Raw genomic sequence first — 21,333 nt, 5'->3', positions numbered from 1 at the left:
AGAGCTGAGACCGCAGGGGAAGAAGGGCCCTTGTGCCAGGCAGGTGGCCTCCTGTGCCATGCCGGGGCCGCCTGGGGAGGAGCGGGCTCCACTTTCCAGACTGGCAGGGCAGAGCTGCAAGAGGCGCGGGATATGTGGACAGAGTGCTCTATGCAGAGTACTGTGCACGGGACATGGACCTAATGTCGCTGGCCGTGTGCACTCCCTAATGCACAGGCCCCAAGTAGAGGCCCAAGTTCCCACGGCGAGGCCGAGCTAAAGTGCTCTCGGTTTGATGACCCGCCTCCTAGTGGTCTGCAAGAACTAAGGCGGCCTGGTCAGGCCTTTCCAGCAAAGACCCTGGAGATCTGACTTTGTGAATGCGACAAAGGAGAGACCCCTTGCTCTGTCCTCTGAGTAGCGTCGTGTTCCGCAGTTCATCCCTGCGTAAGATTAAGACAGCGGCAGTGAGTGACCCTTGCTGCTGTGGGTAAGTGGCCAGGAACCCTGCCCTGCCGGTAGATTACGTTTTCCCCATAATGAAACGCATACGATCTGCAGGGCCATGCAGAACTCTCTTATAAAAGAAAATGACAAGATCAGGGAGAGGGGCCCTGCCAGACGTGTCGTTGGGATGGCTTGCACGACAGTGAGGAAAGTATCTCCCTCTTGCGAAGAAATCATTTAAAAATAAGCAGTTAACATTTCCAATGTCATAGACGGGTATATTTCCAAACTGTTCCAGAAACTCACTCTTCCAGGCAGCTTTTGCTTTTAACATGAGAAGCAGGCACGTAGGTTACTGAGCTCTGATTCAGGCTCCCACGCGGTCTCTGCCTGGTGCCGAGCACGGGGAGCGCCTGTGTGACAAACTGGTAGAGGAGCTCCACCACCGTGGCCCCAGGAGCTGTGCCCCCGCCACCCCGCTGCTTGAGCCATCTCTTTGTGGAGCATTTTTCATGAGTCTCCACAGAAGAGTCTGTTTGGCTGCTTTTGTTTTTGTTTTGTTTTGTAATTCACCACCTAGAAATGCTGACTGTCCCAATCTCGCCGTATACTGAGACAAGGAATTCTAAGATAGAGGTCAAGTTTTTCGAACCCATTGGCAGCTCACTCACTAAACAATCTGTGGGCAATCTGAAGGTGACCTCAGAGAAAGCAGCGAAGGATTGAGCAGTGGAAGGCGGCCAGGGATCCCCAGGCCCCAGGTAGAGAAGGAGAGGATGGAGGATTATTCTCGTAGAGGAGGAGCCAAGGCTGGCCTGGGAGGGGCACGCTGCCTCCTCATCTCACTGGGGTCAGCACTCACCCATCGGACACTGGAAGCTTCCCGGCTGCCATTGTTGAAACACCCTGACCTCATTTTTAGAGAAGCTTGTGCAGTCACTGGAAGGGAACTTAAGTAAAAGGCAGTTAGAAAGGAATAGCCAACCTGTTTGCAGGAAAACATGTGGCCTCATATTTCCTTGAGGTCCCTCTCCACCCCCAAGTCTCAATGTGATGGGAAGCCAGGAGACTCCCTTTTACAAAAAACTCCCAAACAAGTAAGCTAAAGACTCATACGTTCAACCTCCATATCCATGGGTTCAGCCCACCATGAACCAAAAATATTCCCAGACAATGCAGTTGACTGAAAATGTACAGACTTGCTTGTCATTGCTCCCTAAACAATACAGTACAGTAACTGTTTACATAGCATCTACATCCTACTGGGTAATCCAGAGATGACTTAAAAATACATGGGAGGATTATACAGGTATAATTATACAGGTATACAGTATGCAAATACTGCCCACTTACTGTGAGGGACTTGAGTGTCCAAAGATTTGGTGTCCACGAGGCATCTTGAAGTCAATTCCCCACAGATATCAAGGGACAAATATATTTACTGTTGGTGGCAGTAACCAAATAAGGAGCACCTGCTCTTTCTGCCCTTTCTGGCCAGCTCAGATGCCACTGAGCTTAGTTAGCTGTGGTCCACACATCCCCCTCCCATTAGGTACTGGTCCTAATCCTGGAGACCCCCACCCACCTTTCATATGGCTGGAAAGAGGTGGCCAGGCTGGGACATTTCCACTGCATGTGCCCACTGTACTCACCCAGGTGGCATATGGGAGCATAGTCTTTGCTTGGCAAGACTCCCTTGTACACTGTTGTTTTTTTTAAGTTTTTATTTAATGAACACAATTTTCATAGATACAACTTTAGGAACACAGTGGTTTTTCCCCCCATACCCACCCTCCGTCCCCTACTCCCATCCCACCAACTACTCCTCCCATTCCATTCTTTAAGATTCATTTTTAATTAAATTTTTATACTGAAGACCAACTCTATACGAAGCACACACGCACACACACACACACAATGTAAAAAGTACTGTTTGAAAAAAAGTTTTGCAGTTAATTTTCATAGTACAACTCATTAAGGACAGAAGTCCTACATGGGGAGTAAATGCACAGTGACTTCTATTGTTAATTTAACAATTAACACTTATTTATGACCTCAGTGGTTACCCAAGGCTCTTGCCATGAGCTGCCAAGGTTATGGAAGCCTTTTCTGACCACAAATTCCATCAGTATTTAGACAAGGCCATAAGCAAAGGGGAAGTTTTTTCCTCCCTTCAGAGAAAAGTACATCCTTATTTAATGGCCCCCTCTTTCCACTGGGGTCTCATTCACACAGATCCTTCATGTAGCATATTTTTGCCATAATGTCTTGCTTTCCATGCCTGCATTGCTCTCATGGGCTTTTCAGCCACATCCAAATGCCTCAAGGGCTGATTCTGAGGTCAGAGTGTTACTTAAAGTGATTTCATTCTATGAGTCTGCTGTGTGGACTGCTTCCCTTGTTGAACATTCCCTCCTTTTTAATTCTGTCTATTGTTATTACCAGGCACTTGATGCTATTTCTCTAGTTTCTTTAACACTTAATCCTATCTATAAGTTCCTTGTATACTCTTTGGAGAAAAGGAGAATTAAGAAGTCTCTAGGTCACCCTTCCTCTTTCATCCATCCCAGACTACATGGAATCTGCCCTTTCTTTACCTCCACACCCGGGCCCTCCCACAGAATATTGCCCAGCACCCTGCGTGTTCTTTGCAACCTGGGCTCCTGCTAGGGGGAGGGGTGGGGCTTTGGAATCAGGTAACCCTGGATCGGAAGTCCAGCCCAAGGGTCTAACAAGCTGATGGTTTTGAGTGTTGGGCTCATCTCTGAGCTTCAGTTCCCTCCTTTCCCTGCCTGTGAGACCAAGAAGTTGGAGTGAGACTGCGCTGGACTTGCCTCTACTCCTGTGCCAGGTCTATTCCCGGGCCCCACACAGCAGCTCAGTCATTGGCTTACTTGACTCTGCTTGAAGGGGGATAGTCATACCTGTCTCACATGGCTGCCGTGAGCATCGGCTGAACTCCCAGCACCTGCAGGTCCTCCCACCACGCTCCTCCTCCTCTGGAACCCACACCTACTCTGAGCAGCCCCTGGTGTTGGCTTCCCAGTGTTGCCGAGAAGTGGAGGGCTCGCTATAGGAGAAAGTTCCTGTCCACACCAACTGGGCCTGAGAGCCCCGCGGGACCCTGCCTTGGCCTGAGCACTCAACCTTTGCCATCCCCTCAGACCAGGAGCTGCACAGAGCGCCTGCCGCCGAGGGAGAAATGGCCCTCACTCAGGTCCTGGCCCCACAGCCTTCCCGGCAGAGGGGAGGTCAGCAGGGTCCCGGAGCAAACTGCCTTTTCCGATTCCTCCTCGCTTTGGCCTCCTGCCCTTGCGTGTCCCTCCTGTCCCCTGGGCCTGCAGCTCCCAGCCCCCAGCCTGTGTGGGCCAGGGCAGCCCCGGGGGAACTCTGCACCCCAGCCTCATTCCCACGAGGCAGCACAAGCTGCACTCCGGCTGCCGCACAGGCCAGCTCCTGGCAAGCCCAGGCCTCTACAGGAAACCAGATCCAAAGCCACCCTCCTGGGACCTTCCCAGGGAACACTCCCCTCCTGCTAACCTAATCAGTACGTCCCTGTCACTGATGTTTACACAACCGAAGCCGGGGTTGAAGGGGAGACATTTGTCTGGCTCTAGCTCTGCTCCAAAGGGAAGCACTCAACTGGGTAGGATTGGGAAAGATTAAAAATAACTCCTCCAGCCTTGTCAGAAGTTCGCATCCCCTTTGCAGTGCCCCACTTAGCATCTGGCCTCCTCCCCGGGCGGGCCCTGACCTCTCCTCCGGGCCCGGGGCCTCGGCTGCCCTGTGGAGGTGGCAAGCAGGCACCACCAAGGCACCTCCCCTGGGCTGGCCGGTGCGCGGTTCCTGCATGCAGATCCCTCTCCAGGCACACGGGAGGCTCGGGCCAGGAAGTCTCCTGAAAGCCACCTGTGGGCTGCCCGAGGGTTGCTGATTTATAAAGTACCAAGGTTTTCCATGCATGCGTTCACCCTGAATGAGCTCTTCCCCATCTTCTGCCCTCGAGCCTGGTGTGAAAAACAGGCTGCAGGGAGAATGGGGTGTCGCAGTTTCCCGGGCGTCCAAAGTGCCGTGTTGGTGGCGCAGTAACCCCTGCCCTCTGTCCCCCGCAGGCTGGGTGGTTGGGTCCCTGGAGATCCTCGGCAGCCCGGCGAGTCTGGTGCGAAGCATCGGGAACGGCGTCGCCGACTTCTTCAGGCTTCCGTACGAGGGGCTGACGCGGGGCCCCGGCGCCTTCGTGAGCGGAGTCTCCAGAGGAACGACCTCGTTCGTGAAGCACATCTCCAAAGGTAGCATCCCTGCCCCGCCTGGTGCCACCTGCCTTGCCTTCCGTCCCCGTCTCCTGCTCCCTAAAGAACGCTGCGCGCTTCCAGCGCATTCCGCCTGCCCCTGGCTTTGGCCTGTTAGCGAGCAGTGCGATGGTGGGTCTGTAACAAAGCTCGTATGCAATGGCTTATGTTTTAAACATTTCACTGCGTGCCTGTAGTGTGTGAAAATGTTTCAGAAACTTCAGAATTTTAAACCTCCCGTTGGGAAAACAAGGATTGGCCCAACTGCTCTTCCGTGTGATAAACACACAAATGTTAAAGGTGTTCAAGATTTCTGCTAAACATCAGAAATCCTACACCGCGTTGCCTCATCGCAGTTTTTAAAATGTAGATACAGTTACTTTGGTAAGGACCCGGACACGCGGTGACAAGGATGGGGACTTAGAGGGGGAATGGCCGGCTCTCCCAGGGAGCTGTGTCAACAGTGCCATCTTGTGGCCCACACGGGTGCAGGGCACCGATACCAAGCTGCCTCTGCCAGGATTCTGAGTGTGAGCCGAGTGCATTTGCTTGGTGATATTTTGGGCAGGTTGGCAGTGGCTCGGGAGCTAACAAGGGCCATGTGAGTCCCCTTTTCTTCTCTGCGGGAGGCAGGGGAACCGGGCAGAGGCCTCCTTCCCATAAAAGGCATCTTCCCGTAGACAGTGCTGCCACTCCATCGTAAGTGGGCAGGTTGCGGAAGTCTCTAGAAGGCCTCAAAACACTTGGGTTTGAAATATGAGAATCCGTGATCCGCACAGGGGGGCCGGAGCCTCTGGGTAGGAGGTTGGCAGGAGGACAGCAAGAGGAAGAAAAACAAATTCCAAGGACAATGAAAAGGACCACTCCCCCAGCCCCCAAATCACCGGGGAGGCCTGGGAGTGAGCCACAGAAACTCACCCGATGAGTCATCCGGACACTCATTTTAAAGTAAGACGATCAACACCTGCTACAGTGAACCTCATCGGTAACTCTAGCAGCCTGACTCACTGCGAGTTTCCTACGCTTGTTCTCCCCTTCTCTCAGCAAGAGCTGTTTGGTTTGCTAGCATCTCTCTCCCTCCCTCCCTCCCTCCCTCACTTGTCTCTCTCTGTATGTGTGTGAGTGATCTTTTCAGATCACTGGTAGAGATGCACCTGTGACAGTGCCATCTGCCATTTCTTCCTGAAGCCAGAGATCTGAAAACAGCTGAGCTAGTCCGTGGGCTGCAGGCTGTGCCCGCTGATGCCCCAGTTTGCTGGTGAGATAGAAGCAGTCTTGCTGGAGGGGCTCAGGGCGTTCTGAGCAAGATGCAGGAAGGAGCCTTCCCGAGGAAAACCACGCAGCAGCGAGGCTCGCACACGACCCTCTCCCTGTGTCGTGCTCCGCATTCCTGCTGCTCCCTGACTGTGGCACAGGGACTGCCTCGAAATGCCACATGGTAGGCTTGGTGCTGCCCTGTGCCACGACGGAGGCGATAAAGAGGGAACGCCTTTAACTCCTAAGGTGGGAAGCAAACCCTACCCTTTAAAATCCGAGCAGACAAATGTTCCGCTTCCCAGCTTGGCCTCCGGGAGCGGGCCTTTAGCCTTAGAGTTAAGACATCCCAGCTCTGGCTACTGCCTCTAGCTTCCTGCTAATGCTCCTCCTGGTGGTTGGGTCCCTGCCACTCACAGAGGAGACCTGGGTCGCATTCCTGGCTCCCAGCTCCAGCTCCATCCTAGCCCCAGCTATTGCAGGCGTCTTGGGGAGCAAACCAGCAGATGGGAGCTCCCTGGCTGTCTCTTTTTAAGGAGCCTCACTGAGGACTTTGAAATTGGCCGGAGTGAGCCTTGGCCATCCAGTGGTAGGGAAGGATGTGCAATTCTTGGCTTCTGTGTGGCGACAGGGACTCTCGCCTCGCCCTGGGAAGGGTGCTGCCTGCCTCCTGCGCCCGTGTGACTCCACCTCGCGGTCCTAAGGCTCCCGTGCCACATGACCCAGGAGAGGACATGTCCCGCCACTGACATGGAGACTAATGCTGTGTTCTTGTCCCCTCAGGTACCCTCACGTCCATCACCAATCTGGCCACCAGCCTGGCCCGGAACATGGACCGGCTGTCGCTGGACGAGGAGCACTACAACCGGCAGGAGGAGTGGCGGCGGCAGCTCCCCGAGAGCCTGGGCGAGGGGCTGCGGCAGGGCCTGTCCCGGCTGGGCATCAGCTTACTGGGTAAGGGGAGCACTCCTGGCTGTGTGCACACAGGCTCTACAGGCCAGGCTGGGCGCCACTGGGCCTCCGTGGGTGTGGGGGCAGCAGGGAGCTGGCCCCTCTCTCTGCAGACAGAGCTGAGGCTCTGAGAGCCCCGGGGCCAGGAGCCTGCTCCTGGAGACATCCTAGACCCTGGTAGCAGCAGCCACCCGCGCAGACGCACACGCGCTGCCCTCCTTTGCCTCGGCTCTGAAGCAGAGTGTGGGCCTCCGAGTGGCTCTCTAAAGGACCGAGACATTCCCTGGCTGTCCCCTGAGCACGGTGGCAGCACCACAAGGACAGCCGCGTGCAGCTGTGTGCGCTGCCAAGCACGGAGCGGCCGCCCTCGGCCCTCCCTCGGGGAGGCCCAGCAGGGGGCCTTGAGTGAGCAGCACCATGCCAGCCTGGTGCCAGCTCCGGGGAGGAGCCCGCCCCGGCCTGTCTCGGTGTCACAGTTTGCGGGCAGCCCGCTGGGACGCTGAGAGGTGCACGTTGCTGTGGCTGTTTTAAAATAGCACAAATGTTTGAAAATAAGAGACTTTGGAAAAATCTATAAAAAGGAAGCTTCAGTGCTGAAAGTTTACAGAGCAGGATTTTCAAGGGTAGTTTTGTTTATTTGCTTGCAAAGGAATTTAAAACTGTATGGCTTGGCCACCAGCCTGCCGCACATCTGAGCGAGCGTGCGCCTCCCGGAGATCAAAGCGGCCAGCGCAGCGCAAAGGGGAGCAAAGATGAGCCTGAGAGGCTGCTCCGCGCTCTCTCCCACCTTGGGTTCTCTGCACAGCTCTCGCCCTTGCAACCGCCGCCAGCTGAGGCTCTGGGAGGAAGCAGTAAAACGTTACAAGTTCAGGTTAAGTTACTAGAAACGGCTGTAACATTCCGTGGTGTGGGGCACTGTCATCTGATAACGCGTGGAAATGGGGACGCGAGTGAGCACGCGCTGTGCTTGGCTCGGCAACCCCAGGCAGCCTGTCCGGGGAAGGTGGTGTGGTGCAGTGGGTAGACCACGTGCCCCGCAAGGCCAGAGCCCATGGTTGGGCATCCACGTCTCCTCTTTATGACCTCAGGCAACGCCTTCTCTTCTCTGAATGTGGGTTTCTCTCTTGTAAATTGGAGCCGCTGATAGCACTATTAGAAATACGGAAGGTTGGGCGCGTGCCGGGCACGCAGCGCCTGTTTGGTAAACAGTGCCTGTCATTATTGTGGATGACAGCGGAGGAGCTGGAAGAGTCCCCCACTTGCAAAGAGTGTCCCAGCGAAGGCAGACCCTCGACAGGTGCCAGGGGCGCTTTGGCTTTAGTTTAGTGCAGTGAGTGAAATCGCTGTAGCCAGAAGAGGTGACGGTGAGGATATCTTGAGGACCACTGTCTGGACTCTGGAATCTTCTTGTGCCCTTTGCTCAGTTCTACTTGGTGTTGCCAGGTGACCAGAAAGAGACCTGAGCAGGCTGGCCTGTGGCTGTCCCCACCTTGACACCATGAGCCCTATAGCCACAGGGTTGTGCATTCTTCTCATCCAGAGAAGTCCGAGCCGCTGCTGCTCACTGTCACTGTGTCAGACTGTACCCGATGGTGGCGATCAGTCACGTGAGGAGCCTGGACTGCACCGCTGATGTCACCTTTTGTTGTTTTAAGCTTTAATTTATTTGAGAGTTAGGTGTACAGAGAGGGAGAGAGAGAGAGAGGTCTCTTCCATCTGCTGGTTCACTCCCTAAATGGCCGCAATGATCAGGAGCCAGGAGCTTCTTCCAGGCCTCCCACGTGTGTGCAGTGGCCCAAGCACTTGAGCCATCTTCCACTGCTTTCCCAGGAGCATTAGCAGAGAGCTGGATCAGAAGTGGAGCATTGCAGGTGGCCACAGCACCAGCCTCTGATGCCACCTTTTGGGCCGTGGCTCCTGTTGACAGGGTAGAGAGCCGTAGAGCTCTGATCTGTGCTGTGCCTCGTACGACCTCATCCACACAGGACATCCTCCAGTCTGTGTGCGGAAACTGCCCCGCGCACCTGTGATCTTTCCCCATCTCATCCTTTCCAGAGACCTGTGCATTCCGGGGGTGACGTAATTCCCTCCCTGGTGTATACCAGCTGCACCTGCCAGCACTGGCCCACCCTGGGGCTCCTGGGAGCATGAGTCCTAGCCTGGCTCATGCCCTGAACATGCACCTGTTCCTCGGCCCCCCACCCCAGAGTTCCCAGCAGCCCTCCCATCTCCGCCTTCCTTGCGTCTAAGAGGTCAGAAGCCTATCTGTGTCCATATTCTCTCTGGATTCTCCCAGGTCTGCCCGGCACAGGGAGGGGTGAGTCTGCTGGCTTTCGATAGACTGAAGTCGGAGCCATTAGCACGCGGTAGCTTGAAAGCCAGTCCCCCCTCCACGGGACCGAAGCTCTCCTTGCCCGGGGAGTGAAGCGGACCTGCAGGTTCCGTGTTGCCTAATTCCATCTTCATGGCCCCAGGTGCCCACACTGAACAGTGAGTGGCGCGGGTCAGGTCAGGCCAGCAGCCGGGGCCTCTGCTGTACACCCCAGGCCTGGAAGCAACTCGAGTGTGGGGAGACGGTGGGGAGACCTACCGGTAAAAGGAGAAAGGCCACACTGCCCACGAGCCTCCAGGGGCTCTGCAAAGCATGAGGCAAGAGTGGGGCTCTGTATGGCCCCAGGGCAGCAACGAACCTCCCTGCTGGCCCAGAGAGGCTGCTGAGGCTTTTGGATGAGCCCATAATGGTGTTTGTCCAAAAGCGACAGCTTTGGAAAACCACGGCATAGCCTGCAGAACTGGCATCAGCCTTGCCCACATTGACCAAATGTGTTTCCCCAAACACCCACACTCCCCACCGTGCCCGGAGCCTGTGCTGGGGAGGCAAGTGCAGTGCCTGTCCCCGCTCCCTCTGCGGCCCCACCCGACCCTGGTCCTCCCTCAGATACCCAGGGCACGCCCCCACTGGCCACCCACCGGGGGGAGCGGCCCAAGGTGCCGCCTGTCCAGCTCTGACCTTTTTGGGCACTAGGGCTGGCCTGGGCAGGAAGGGACACACACTCTGGGACTCCCATTTGTGTCTGGCATAGGAAGTGCTCGCCTGGGGTCCTGGCTTAGGCCTGTGTCTCTGTTGCTGTGACAAGGAGCAGGTGGCAAGGCCAGCATCAAACCGGCCACGTGGGTGGCTGGGACTTGGAGAGACCGGTGGCCTAGCAATTCTGCCAAAGGCCAGGGAGCGAGTCCCAGGGGAGAGAAAGGGCACCCAAGGAGTCCCCTGGCTCCCAGGGGAAGGCACAGGACACACAGCTCCCCACATCCTGCCTGCCCCAACATGGAGGTTGGGGAGACGCCCTCCCAGGCGCCCTGTGTCCCGCACCTCGCCTCATCACGTCACAGCCGCCTCCATGTGGCTGCCCAGCCACAGCCCGATGCCAGCCGACGAGGCTTGAGATCAGTTTGCACCCCGTGGAGCCTGGGAGCCAGTCTGAGTGGATGACGGGAAGTAGCCTCCCAGCTGCAGGCACCAGAGCCCACCTCCCCACGGCAGTGCCGCGAAGCAGCCGCTGGTCCCTGCCTGCCTTGTACCCCCTGGCTGTGGCACCTGGTGACCAGTGAGGTGTCTGGGTGTATGGCAGGCATTTCCCCGGGTGTGGCGCTGGGCTGAGGGCAGGTGACCTGGGACAGCTCGAAGCTTATCAGTGACCTGGAGAGCATGCACCCAGCGGTCTGCTCTTCAGCACGGACACCTTGCAGAGAAATCAGATAAGGGGACCCCAAAAGCAGCTGTTCACTCGGAGCCCTGTGCCGTGAAAGGATCCCAAGAGGAGACCAGGGTTCCTGCCTCGGCCAGGGTGGCCCTGGGAGCCCCGTCTCAGAGCTGGAGAGCGGAGCCGCAGAATGTGCAGAGCTGCGGTGACCCCCAGCCCAGGGCGGCTGGGAGCAGCGCCCCCTGGGGAAGGTCTGGGTAGGGACGCCGCAGGCCGGGAAGCAGCCCTGTCACCTCAGTGCTTCTCCGTCTGTCAGCACACAAACCCCAAGGGCGCTGTCAAAGCCTGGATGCGAACCCAGGAGGAGCACGCCCGTAGTGTGACTGGATTTTGTGCAGCGGACTATGACGTGAAAGGAGCAGGTCTCGCCTCGAGCCTGGGGACTCCCCGTTCTCCCAGGAGACCGGACTCGGTGGCACCATGCGGTCTACACTGCAGGGTCTCGTCAGGAGGACTGTGCATCTCGCCATCTCAGCAGGTGGGAGCTGAACAGAATCCTGCGGCGCCCTGGAAGTGTCCGCCGTTCTGAGTTGGGAACCCTCCGTGCCGAGCGAGCTCCGTGCAGCACACCCAGCTGCCCCGCCTTTGACAGCCGGGTGACCTCGGGAGCTCCTGAGACTCCCTGCCTCGGTCTCCGCACTGGGACACGGTGGAAACAAAAAGCAAAACGAGGATGGTGAGGATGAGCTGACCTCATACAGGCAAAGCTCTTCGCACAGCCTCAGCACCTCAGCAGCACCCAGCGTGGATGAGCTACGTCAGAAACGGGTGCCACGCCAATCGCTGCCATTAACTGCATTGCTGTTTTTTTTCTTTTTTTTTTTTTTAAGATTTATTTTATTTGAAAGGTTACACAGAGAGAGGAGGAGAGGCAGAGAGAGAGAGAGAGAGGTCTTCCATCTGCTGGTTCACTCCCCAAATGGCTGCAACAGACAGAGCTGTGCCGATCTGAAGCCAGCAGCCAGGAGCTTCTTCCCAGTCTCCCACATAGGTGCAGGGGCCCAAGCACTTGGGCCATCTTCTGCTGCTTTCCCAGGCCATAGCAGAGAGCTGGATGGGAAGTGGAGCAGCCAGGGACTTGAACCTGTGCCTAGATGGGATGCTGGCACTGCAGTCAGCGGCTTTACCCGCTACGCCACAGCATCGGCCTCAAACTACATAATTATTACATTTATAGACTGACACTATGCAGGTTTGGTTACTATTAAAAGTGGGAACCCACAAAGGAGCCAGCCCCTCCCACTCCCCTGAGAGCCCTGGCTGCCCGTGGCCCATGCGGCCTTCTGGAATAGTCTGACCAGTTGGCCACATTCTGGACTGACCCTCTCAGACCCGAGCTGGGTGGGCCAGACCGGGTGGGAACATTGTTTTGGTGAAGACAGTGTCTGACTTGAGCAGCCCTCGGTTCCTCAGCCACGTGGTACCGGAGTGGATAGCAGCGAAGTGCATGAGAGTGGGACTCACTTCCCGTGTGCAGGACCGCACTCCCCACGCAGGGTCTCGCGCATGTCGCGGCCCTGTCCTCACCGAGGCCTTCATCCTTGCAGGGGCAATCGCGGGCATCGTGGATCAGCCCATGCAGAACTTCCAGAGAACGTCGGAGGCCCAGGCCTCGGCGCGACACAAAGCCAAGGGCGTCATCTCGGGCGTGGGGAAAGGACTCATGGGGGTGTTCACCAAGCCCATCGGAGGCGCGGCCGAGCTCGTGTCCCAGACCGGCTATGGTAAGTTGGTGGCAAGCCCAGGGGCCCACTCCAGCACTCGGGGGCGCTGGGGGACCTGAGCCGCTCTGGCCCTTCATACAGCGAATGAGCAGGTGACGAGTAACTTTCCCTGTGCCTGTTCGCTGGTGGAACCACACTAGTAACAAACCAGGACGTGGCTGAGTAATTTCACAATGTAGCATCACGCAACCTGTTTGCAGTACAATTAACAGACGTGAAGAGCAGTGTGGCGAATCCGTAGTAGCAAAGGAAAGAATCCCTCCTTTTCCCTGGGAGAAATGCGGGGGGCCGACGCAGGGGCAGGCAGGGAGCAGTCTGTGAGCCGCAGGGGCCCGTGCGCCGTCCTGCACCTTGGAGCCCTGCCGAGTCTTCCGGCCACACAGCAGAAACACGCAGTCCACAGCCACAGCCTCTCGGCTAGCAGGCTGCGGGGAGAGTGTGGGCCTGCGGCCCCACGTGCGTGTCCTTGGGTGAGGGGGGCGCATGCCAGGGCCTCCCCCGTGCGCCCAGTGCGGCTCCGTGCGACCATGTGACCGAGACTCGGCTGTCATTGTTCGGGTCACGGGGCAAGCGGGCTGCCCGGCAGTGCCACGCACCACGCATGGGCTCTCCTGCTTGTCAGGCGCAGGGCACTCTGGGTGGCCTCCCACTCCTCAGCGGGCGGGAGCAGCCAGGACGCTCCTGGACGTGGCTCGGGCGAGCTCCAGTCGGCTCGTACTCCGTCAATGCTCTGGGCTCCGAGAACGCCCCCGGCCCTCCCCACGCGCTCCTCGGGCCGCAGGGGCCCTCGCTTATGTAAGAGCCTCTCGGAGCAGGGCTTCACACGGCCCTTTGGGTTTCCATCACTCTTGTAAAACTTTTACTACCGCACTGAAGGTTTTACAGACCACTAACTCTTAGTCTAATGACTGTGCCTCGTTCATAAATGTTTACAAGGCCTCAGAAAGCACACAGCCGGGGCCATCTTTGGCTCGCGAGTCTCTTCGGGGCCCTGTGTGGCTGCTGCTGGGTGCCCTCATTGGGTGCTGGCCCCAGGGCCAGCACGAAGCCGGCCTCGGCCCCCAGAGCTCACGTACACGGCCGCGGCTCCGTGCTTCCCAGCTGTGCTGTCCCCTAACGTTTAGTGCCGCAACCAGGCAGGCCGCGTGCCTGTGCGTGTGTGCCGTGTTCTAGCCTGTGACCAGCCCTAGCACAGATCCAGTCCAGGGGTACCTAACGAGCGTGGCTGCTCTGGCATCGATTCCGAGCGGCGTGAGCGCGGCCGCCCGTCTGTGCCCGGACTCGGGCACTTTCCCGCTTCAGTTTGCAGCTGATGTTGGGTCACCAGGGTTAAGAGCATTGTGATGGTTAGTGACCACCTATACGCCTGCCTCCAAAGATGTGACGTCGTCCTGGATCTGTAACATGTGTGGACGCCTCTAGGCAGATGACGTCACTGCCGCACAGAACCGCTTCCCAGAGCACGCCAAGTGAAACCCCTTCCTTCCTCTCCACAGGTATTCTCCACGGAGCTGGGCTTTCTCAGCTTCCCAGACAGCGCTATCAGCCCGGCGATCTACGTGCTGACCAGGCCCCAAACAGCCACGTCAAATACGTCTGGTAAATCTGCTCACACTCGCTCGGCTTCACGTGCACACCGGAGGTTTACAGCTCCTGGCTTGCACTCAGGCTAATGGGCCGTGTGCTTCCAGGGGGACCCAGGACGAGCAGCACAGGGGCATCCCCGAGGGCCACGTCTGCAGCTGGCTGCAGAGCCTCAGGGAGGGGCCGCCTGGTGGCCTGGGGGAGCGGGCGGGCACCTGGTGGAACCAGTGTTCCAGTTAGGGGGCCGCTTCTGATGGGAAGAAAGGCGCTAATGAAGTGGAGGAGATGGGTTCTTTTAAAAAAAAAAAAAATTATTTGAGTTACACAAAGAGAGGAGAGGCAGAGAGAGAGAGAGAGGTCCTCCATCTGCTAGTTCACCCCCAAGCTGGCTGCAACAGCCAGTGCTGCGCTGATCTGAAGCCAGGAGCTTCCTCCGGGTCTCCCATGTGGGTGCAGGGGCACAAGCACTTGGGCCACCTTCCACTGCTTTCCCAGGCCATAGCAGAGAGCGGATCAGAAGTGGAGCAGCCGGGTCTCCAACCGGCACCCATAGGGAATGCCGGCACTTCACGCCAGGGCGTTAACCTGCTGCACCACAGCGCCAGCCCCATGGAGATGGGTTCTTTGGACCAGACTCTGAGACCCAATTCGCCAGTTACACTTCAGCCTAACATTAGCAGTGTGAGCGTGAAGGCCCCTTCTTGCTATGCATGGGGAACTTGTGTAGGGTGGTCCCAACCCTGGGCAAAGGGGGCACTGAGCTCCTGGCCTCTTTTCTCCACCGCAATAGGAAAATGCTGCAGTCTCTGGGCCGCCCAGAAGTCCACATGGCCCTGGACGTGGTCCTGGTGAGGGGCTCGGGCCAGGAGCACGAAGGGTGCCTGCTGCTGACGTCAGAAGTGCTCTTCGTGGTGAGCGTCAGCGAGGACACCCAGCAGCAGGCCTTCCCCGTCACGGAGATCGACTGCACGCAGGACAGCAAGCAAAACAACCTGCTCACTGTGCAGCTCAAGCAGCCGAGGGTGGCCTGTGACGTGGAGGTGGGTTCCTGCCGACGGGGTGCCTGGGGCAGGCTGCCCGGGAGGTGAGACGCAGGCTGGTCACTGGCGCCCAGGCATCAAGGAGCTGTTGCCTTCATAGTGGCTGCTGGACAAAGGGAGACGGGTGGGGTCTGGGTGCCCTGCACAGGAAAGCCCAGCAGGCAGCCCAAGGGACTGTGCCTGGGGCCAGGGCACCATGTGAATTAGACAGGGCTGGGGTGCTTAAGTGGGTGGGACAGTGGGGCTCCAAAATGAGTGAGAACCAGTGAGGGTCACAGCAGCCGTCCCAGGCCACTGCTCCACAAGGGCCCCAGGGCTGCCTGCAGCAGGGCTGTGGGTGCAAGAGGGCCCTGCCCACACCCAACCCCTGAGACTCCAGGGGTCAAATGCTATGATGGGGCTCCCCCCGCCACCGCTTTGTAATCTGCGGCCATGTGTTCCCTTTCCCGTGGGATAATTTCCCATCTCTTAAGTACCACAGGGGCTCCTGGGGCAGTTCCATGGCCCAAGATGTGCTGGCCGACAGAAGTGGAAGTGGAGGGGGTGCTCCCAGGGGACGTACTGAGTGCCAGGGGTCAGAGGCAAGCCCTGAGCAGGACACGAGCGTCCTGCAGTGCAGCCCAGGGTCAGCAGGTACAGCCACTGCAAAACTGCTCTCTGCTCCGACTCCCGGTGAGCGCCTGCTCCACGGGGCCTGCGTGTGACCTGCGAAGCTTCTTTCCCATGACGAGGACTGAGTGCCCCCAGCAGGCCCAGCCCGATTCCTCCTTTCATTTTCTTCCTGATATGGGAGCTTGTGTCTCCCTCACACCCGTTTGGGTAAAATTATCTGAGAAGGTGGAGAGCAGCCAAGCACAACAACTCTATAAGATTTCTCTAGTTTCTTGGATCCTAATCAGTCAGGCTTTAAGCTGGGGCTTGGCACCGGGACCACACTGCTGCTGCAAGTTGATGACTTTCTGGGAATAAACAGAGGTCAGATGTCCAGGCTGACTTTATTACATCTGCCGAAATCTTCTGATCCAGTTGACAATAAAGCAGCAGTGACCTGGCTGCAGGACTTGGCAGGGGATGGAGTGGGATCATTATCTGCACGTCCTCACGCCGAGGCCCTAACAGGGTCTGTGGCCGTGGTCATCCCTTAGCTGCTTGGTCAGTATCTGACATCTTACAACTCCCGAGACCAGAAATTCAGCTTTTCCTGTTAAACTCTTTACTGTCTTCAGTTGTGAGCGCTTGCATTTCTGTGTGAGGAGGGTACAGGGAGGAGTTACCACTGCTTCTCCAGGGGCTGTTGGGAGGATCGCTGAGGTCACCGCCCCTAGAGGTTGCCAAGGATAACCCAGCCCATGCAGTCAGACACCCAGGACACCATGCGCGGCGCTGGTTTTCCCTGGGTGTCCAGGCCCGAGGGTCAGGGTTGAGCGCTGGCTCCAACAGAGGCAGGGAAAGGTGGCTGCGGAGCAAGCAGGCTGCCACCGGAGACGGGCCCTGAGCTCCGCCGGCGCCGGCACCAGCTCCTGGCCCCGTGTGCCTTCACCTGATGTCTCCTTCGCTTGACCCATCCAACCCCTCCCCTGACCCCAGCCCAAAGGAAATTCAAGCTGCCAGCGTTTTTGGTTAGAAACAAAGCTGCTTATCAAAGGTGCTGTGATCTAATGTATGTCGGGGTGTGGGGGGTGTGGGGGTTCGGCTGCTTTGACACTTTTCTTCAGTTGCCCTTCTCACATCAGCACACAGAACACAACCCAGATACGCAGCTGGGTTAGGAAGCCTGCTGCTGTCCTGTAGTCAAAACCGCGAGCGCTCTTCCAAGATCTTTACATAAAATGGCTTTTCTGATTTATTGCTTTTGCCTCAGATGCTAGGAAACACAGCGCCTTTGAATTTTGGAAGGAATTAATTTGTAGATGACATCATTCAGTACATTCAAATACGGCAGGATTCAGCTTTTTTAAAAAAAATCTACATTTGCTTTTCTTGGTTAAATGCAGCCATTTTTAGGGGTAATAATTGCTTAATATGCCTGGCACATTATTGAAATCCCTTCTGAGAGGCTCAAAATGAGTCAGAAGGTCAATTTATTCCTTGGCCAGGTTCCTTTCACAACACGGGTTTTCCTGTGCTGCTGTTCAGGAGGAGCAATTAAGACGTTCTGTGTATTCAGAGCTCTCCAGCTGAATCCTGGCCCCATCAGATGATATCAGAGCTCTGGCTCTTGCCTGGTGGTACACAGCTTTCATCTGTCAGTGAATCTTTAGGGGCCTTTCTTTTCTTTCCCAAGCTGAAAAATACGAGACCCAAACTCTTAACGCTGCCCCCCATCTTGCTCTGCCAGGCCGCTCTCCCATCTCACTGGGTTTCTGCAGCTTGTACACCATTTGGGGCTGTCTTGTTTCTGAGCCCCACATAGACACCTATAGGAATTCTTTGTTACCACTACTTGGAGGCTTTAAAAGCCCTTGTTAAAAGTTTACAACCCATGCGGAGTGGTTCTGCTAGGAGGGCAGCAGCTGCCTGCCTGGCCCAGCCAGTGGCTTGCACGGCGAACTCACCACCCCACCTGATCTGCACACTAGCTAGCCCAGGGCTTGTGTGGGGAGGATTTACAGCTGTAACTGCCTTTGACGGGTACTTTCTCCGAAAATCTCACTGAAGAACTGAGGTAGTTTATCTCCGCTCTCCTATTCAAGTTCCACTGAAGATGAGCCAGACTTTTATGAACTATAAATGTACTTTGTATCCTCCCTTTTTCCATAAAAATTTCCCCTTCCTCTGCCCAGTTTTTCTATTTTCTCTGGCTTTAAATCCTTGTATTTATAAAAACAGAAAATGTTACAGTTCAAAAGGTATTTTTTTCAATGCTGTGTCCAAAGCCACTTTTACAAGAGGTGCTCTGCTCCACTTTGTTGGGGGAGTCAAATCAGATTTTACCTAAAGAGGTTTTTCAGGGGTTCGGGGTACTGAGGCTGACACAGCTTTTACTTCCGGGAGCTGAGTTTACTTTAACGTTGCTTAGATCTCGGCTGGTTGGTAAAGGGCACTGGCGGACATCTGGAAGCTGCAGTCAGATCAACTTAAACTGTGCGTCTGACCGCGCTTACCCTAACGGAGGTGGTCCTGATGGTCTCACGCCACAGCTGCGGTGCTAGAGGAGAAATAAAAAAGGAGGCTGTTTTGGATAAAATGACTTTATTAGATGACCTAACAGGTACAGAGGCAAAAGACCAGGAATAATTTTGCTGTGAAAGTCTCATTACAAGGGTTTGGCAGGTGACGAATCTCTCTTGTTGGGTCCCAGGTGGATGGAACGCGGGAGAGACTGTCAGAGCAACAGTACAACAGACTTGTGGACTACATCACCAAGACAGCTTGTCACCTGGCCCCCAGCAGCTCTTCCGTGCAAACACCTTGCCCCGTGGTGGCTGTGGAGCCTCCCCCCTCTACTGTTAAAACCTACCATTATTTGGTGGACCCACATTTCGCTCAGGTCTTCGTAAGTAAATTTGTCATGGTGAAAAATAAAGCCCTGAGGAAAGGGTTCCCTTGAGACCCCAAAGGTACCGACTCCTGCTTGTGCACTTTATTTTTGAAAAGCAGAAACCTGGCTACACAGCCAATGTGAATACAACATCAACATCTTGCTATCTAGTAGTAACCTTCTCCGTAAAACACAGAAGATTCTTTAAAATCCAGTAACCAAAAGTTTGTTTCCCAACTGGAGACAACAGTGTACAGAATCCCTCATGTTGCATTCTAAGTACTAAGTACACACAGAAAGTGCATTCCCTTCTGCTCCGTAATGCCGTCTCCAAAGACTTCCACTATAATCTGGATCTGGTCACTCTCTAAAGCAAAATGTGGTCAGGAGTGAGTGAGGAGAATCGGAGTTAAAATGTCATTCCTAATTGCATCTGGTTGGGCACTCAGTGTGCAGAGGTTTCGATTCTTGTTTAACTTGGTAACTCTAACTTGTATGTGATGCTACTCTTGCTAACAGCTGCTATATACATACTCCCTTTGAAGTCTGCAAACTACTAGAATTTGCAAGTCTGATAACAATGCAGGTGCATTTTGGAAAACAAGTGTTTGTCCAATTTGTGTTTACTAGACAAGCTCACAAACCTTCTGTGTCTATCAGTACCCAGGAAGCTTAGTTCCGTGAAAGAAACCAAACCTCCTAGGAACGCCCTGGGCACCGGAGGAGAGTTAAGAACCCCAGTGTTAATGCTGACAACAGAGGTCCAGATAGTTCACTCTGCTGAGTTGACTTGATAAAGCATATAAATATTCCCAGTGTCTAAGAATGGGTTTGGCTCAAATTCCCAGGTCACCAGAATTCTTCAGTGTTCAGTAAATATCTCATAGTCTAATGAAATTAAAACATGTTTTCATAAGACATCTGAACCTGGAACTTACAATTTTGAAATGCAATTTCAAATGTCCACTGATCTTTAATTCTCCCGTGTTGTTGGATGTAAGAATTCATTACATAACTTCCTGGAAACTACGACTGTAGAGACCATTCAGGGTGAATATGACAAATGGATTTAGGGAAGTGACAGTTTTATCAATCTCCAGAGTATTTTTAAGAATGTAAATATGTATTCTTTTACCTTTTATGGCAATTTTGCATACTGCTTCTAAGAACCATTATATAAAAATGTTTAAAATAAAAGGTATCCTTGAATCACCACACATTCTAAACGTCTGCAGTCTCTCACGGATACGTACGTTTAGTACAGGTCACGTCACTGAGAAGAATTCTGCACATGGGCAAGACAGTGGCCGAGTGAGACACTAGCGGTCCTCCCCCACAGATACACCCACATTCACGAGGCCGCCTTGACAAGTGCCAGTGCAGCCAGGCGAGAGTGTAAGACACTGAAGGGAGGAAGGAACAAGTTGCCCATACACCCCCTCCCTAGCTCCAAGGAGAAAGAAAAATGCTTCTCACTTAGGGGAGGGAGAGCAAATTAAATCCAGACTTTGGACTTGAAACCTAGTACCAGGCTTGCTGGGTGAAACGTAAAGCCAGACAGAGCCCCATGGCCTCTGGCGCCCCCTTAGCTGGACCACTTCTAGCACCTGGTTCCCAGCCTCCAGTGGACAAGGCAGCAAGACTCCAGCTGCTGGGAAGTAAGGCAGGAAAGGGAGCCCAGTACCAGGCCTTCCGGGTGAAGCCCAGCAACTGACGAAGCGCCAAGGCCTCGGTCCCCAAGCCAGTGCTCAGACGTAGCCTCTAGACGTGGCCCATATCGGGGAGACATGCCGGCAGGACGACAGAGTCCCGTTTCAGCCTGAACCATTCCCAACAGGAAAGGCAAGCATCTGCGCAACAGCACAGGGCCCTCTCCTGTCATCCGGGGCAGCCAGAGGACTTTACCACACCTCTGGCAACCCCGGGCAAACAGCAACCAAGACTCCAGGCCACCAAACGTGGTACTTGGTGCCATGCAGGTAAAACCCCACCACTGGGAGATCCTAACAGTCCCTGTCCCCAGGCCAGGACCTTCCCTGGTAAAGTGAAGACATGCAGTCCAGTGAGCCAGACATACATCCCAGCCAGCATCACTCGCAGCCGCGGACTGCAACGTATCAGCAGTCCACGTAGCAGTGTGGGCCTTCTTCCTGCTCCGATCCTGCACTAGTCTTGTTGGGCTGTAAGCTCCAGCTGTGATCTACCATTGTAGCCAAGGCATTGCCCCTCAATTCCTTCCCCACCCCAGGCAGCACAACTGGGACAGACACGGACATCAAGACATTACCCAGAAACCAGGAGCTGGTGCTGGCCCCGTCAGCCATTGGGCCAGCACTACCATGACCCTGCCACTGCAAAGGCCCCAGTGACCCGACTCAAGAGCCAGAAAGCCCAAGCCCACTCCACAGGCTGCCACTGAGCACCTCATGCCCCTGCTGGGAAGGAGCAGTGCCCAACACCCCCGATGTTGCCGTCAAAGATACAGGGACACTCCACTGGAGCAACCAAATACAATTCAAGCCAAAACAGCCTACCAAATGGAGGAGACTCAAACCTTACAATACAGCAAACTGGCAAACCACAAAGGGGAACAAAAGGGGAAGAAAAGGACAAAGGATATTCAAAATAAAAGACATTTTTAAGAATCATAGGACTGAGTCATTACTTGTCAATGATAACCTTAAATGTAAATGGATTAAATCCCCCAATTAACAGACTGGCAAATGGATTAAAAATCAAGACAACAAAATGCTGTCCACAAGAAACTGACTTTAGTAAAAGCAGACACAGGCTTAAAGTCAAAGGATGAAAAAAGATACTCCA

At 55.2% G+C, this 21,333-nt stretch overlaps 1 protein-coding gene across 1 annotated transcript in view; it reads left to right on the top strand.

Moving 5' to 3' along the window:
- Window positions 1-20,083, top strand: part of VPS13B (vacuolar protein sorting 13 homolog B) — a 785,675-nt gene extending 765,592 nt beyond the window's left edge. Inside the window, 6 exon segments of the mRNA XM_062188180.1 lie at window positions 4,539-4,715; window positions 6,753-6,923; window positions 12,229-12,405; window positions 13,902-14,004; window positions 14,780-15,029; window positions 18,331-20,083. Of these exon segments, the coding sequence (XP_062044164.1) occupies window positions 4,539-4,715; window positions 6,753-6,923; window positions 12,229-12,405; window positions 13,902-14,004; window positions 14,780-15,029; window positions 18,331-18,579 (1,127 nt within the window). The 3' untranslated portion in view covers window positions 18,580-20,083.
- Window positions 20,084-21,333: the final 1,250 nt, after the last annotated feature.

This window comes from Lepus europaeus, chromosome 4 (assembly GCF_033115175.1).
Source record: "Lepus europaeus isolate LE1 chromosome 4, mLepTim1.pri, whole genome shotgun sequence".
NCBI lineage: Eukaryota > Metazoa > Chordata > Mammalia > Lagomorpha > Leporidae > Lepus > Lepus europaeus.
The sequence above is the reverse complement of the archived record's forward strand: the minus strand, read 5'-3'. Positions and strand labels throughout refer to the sequence as shown.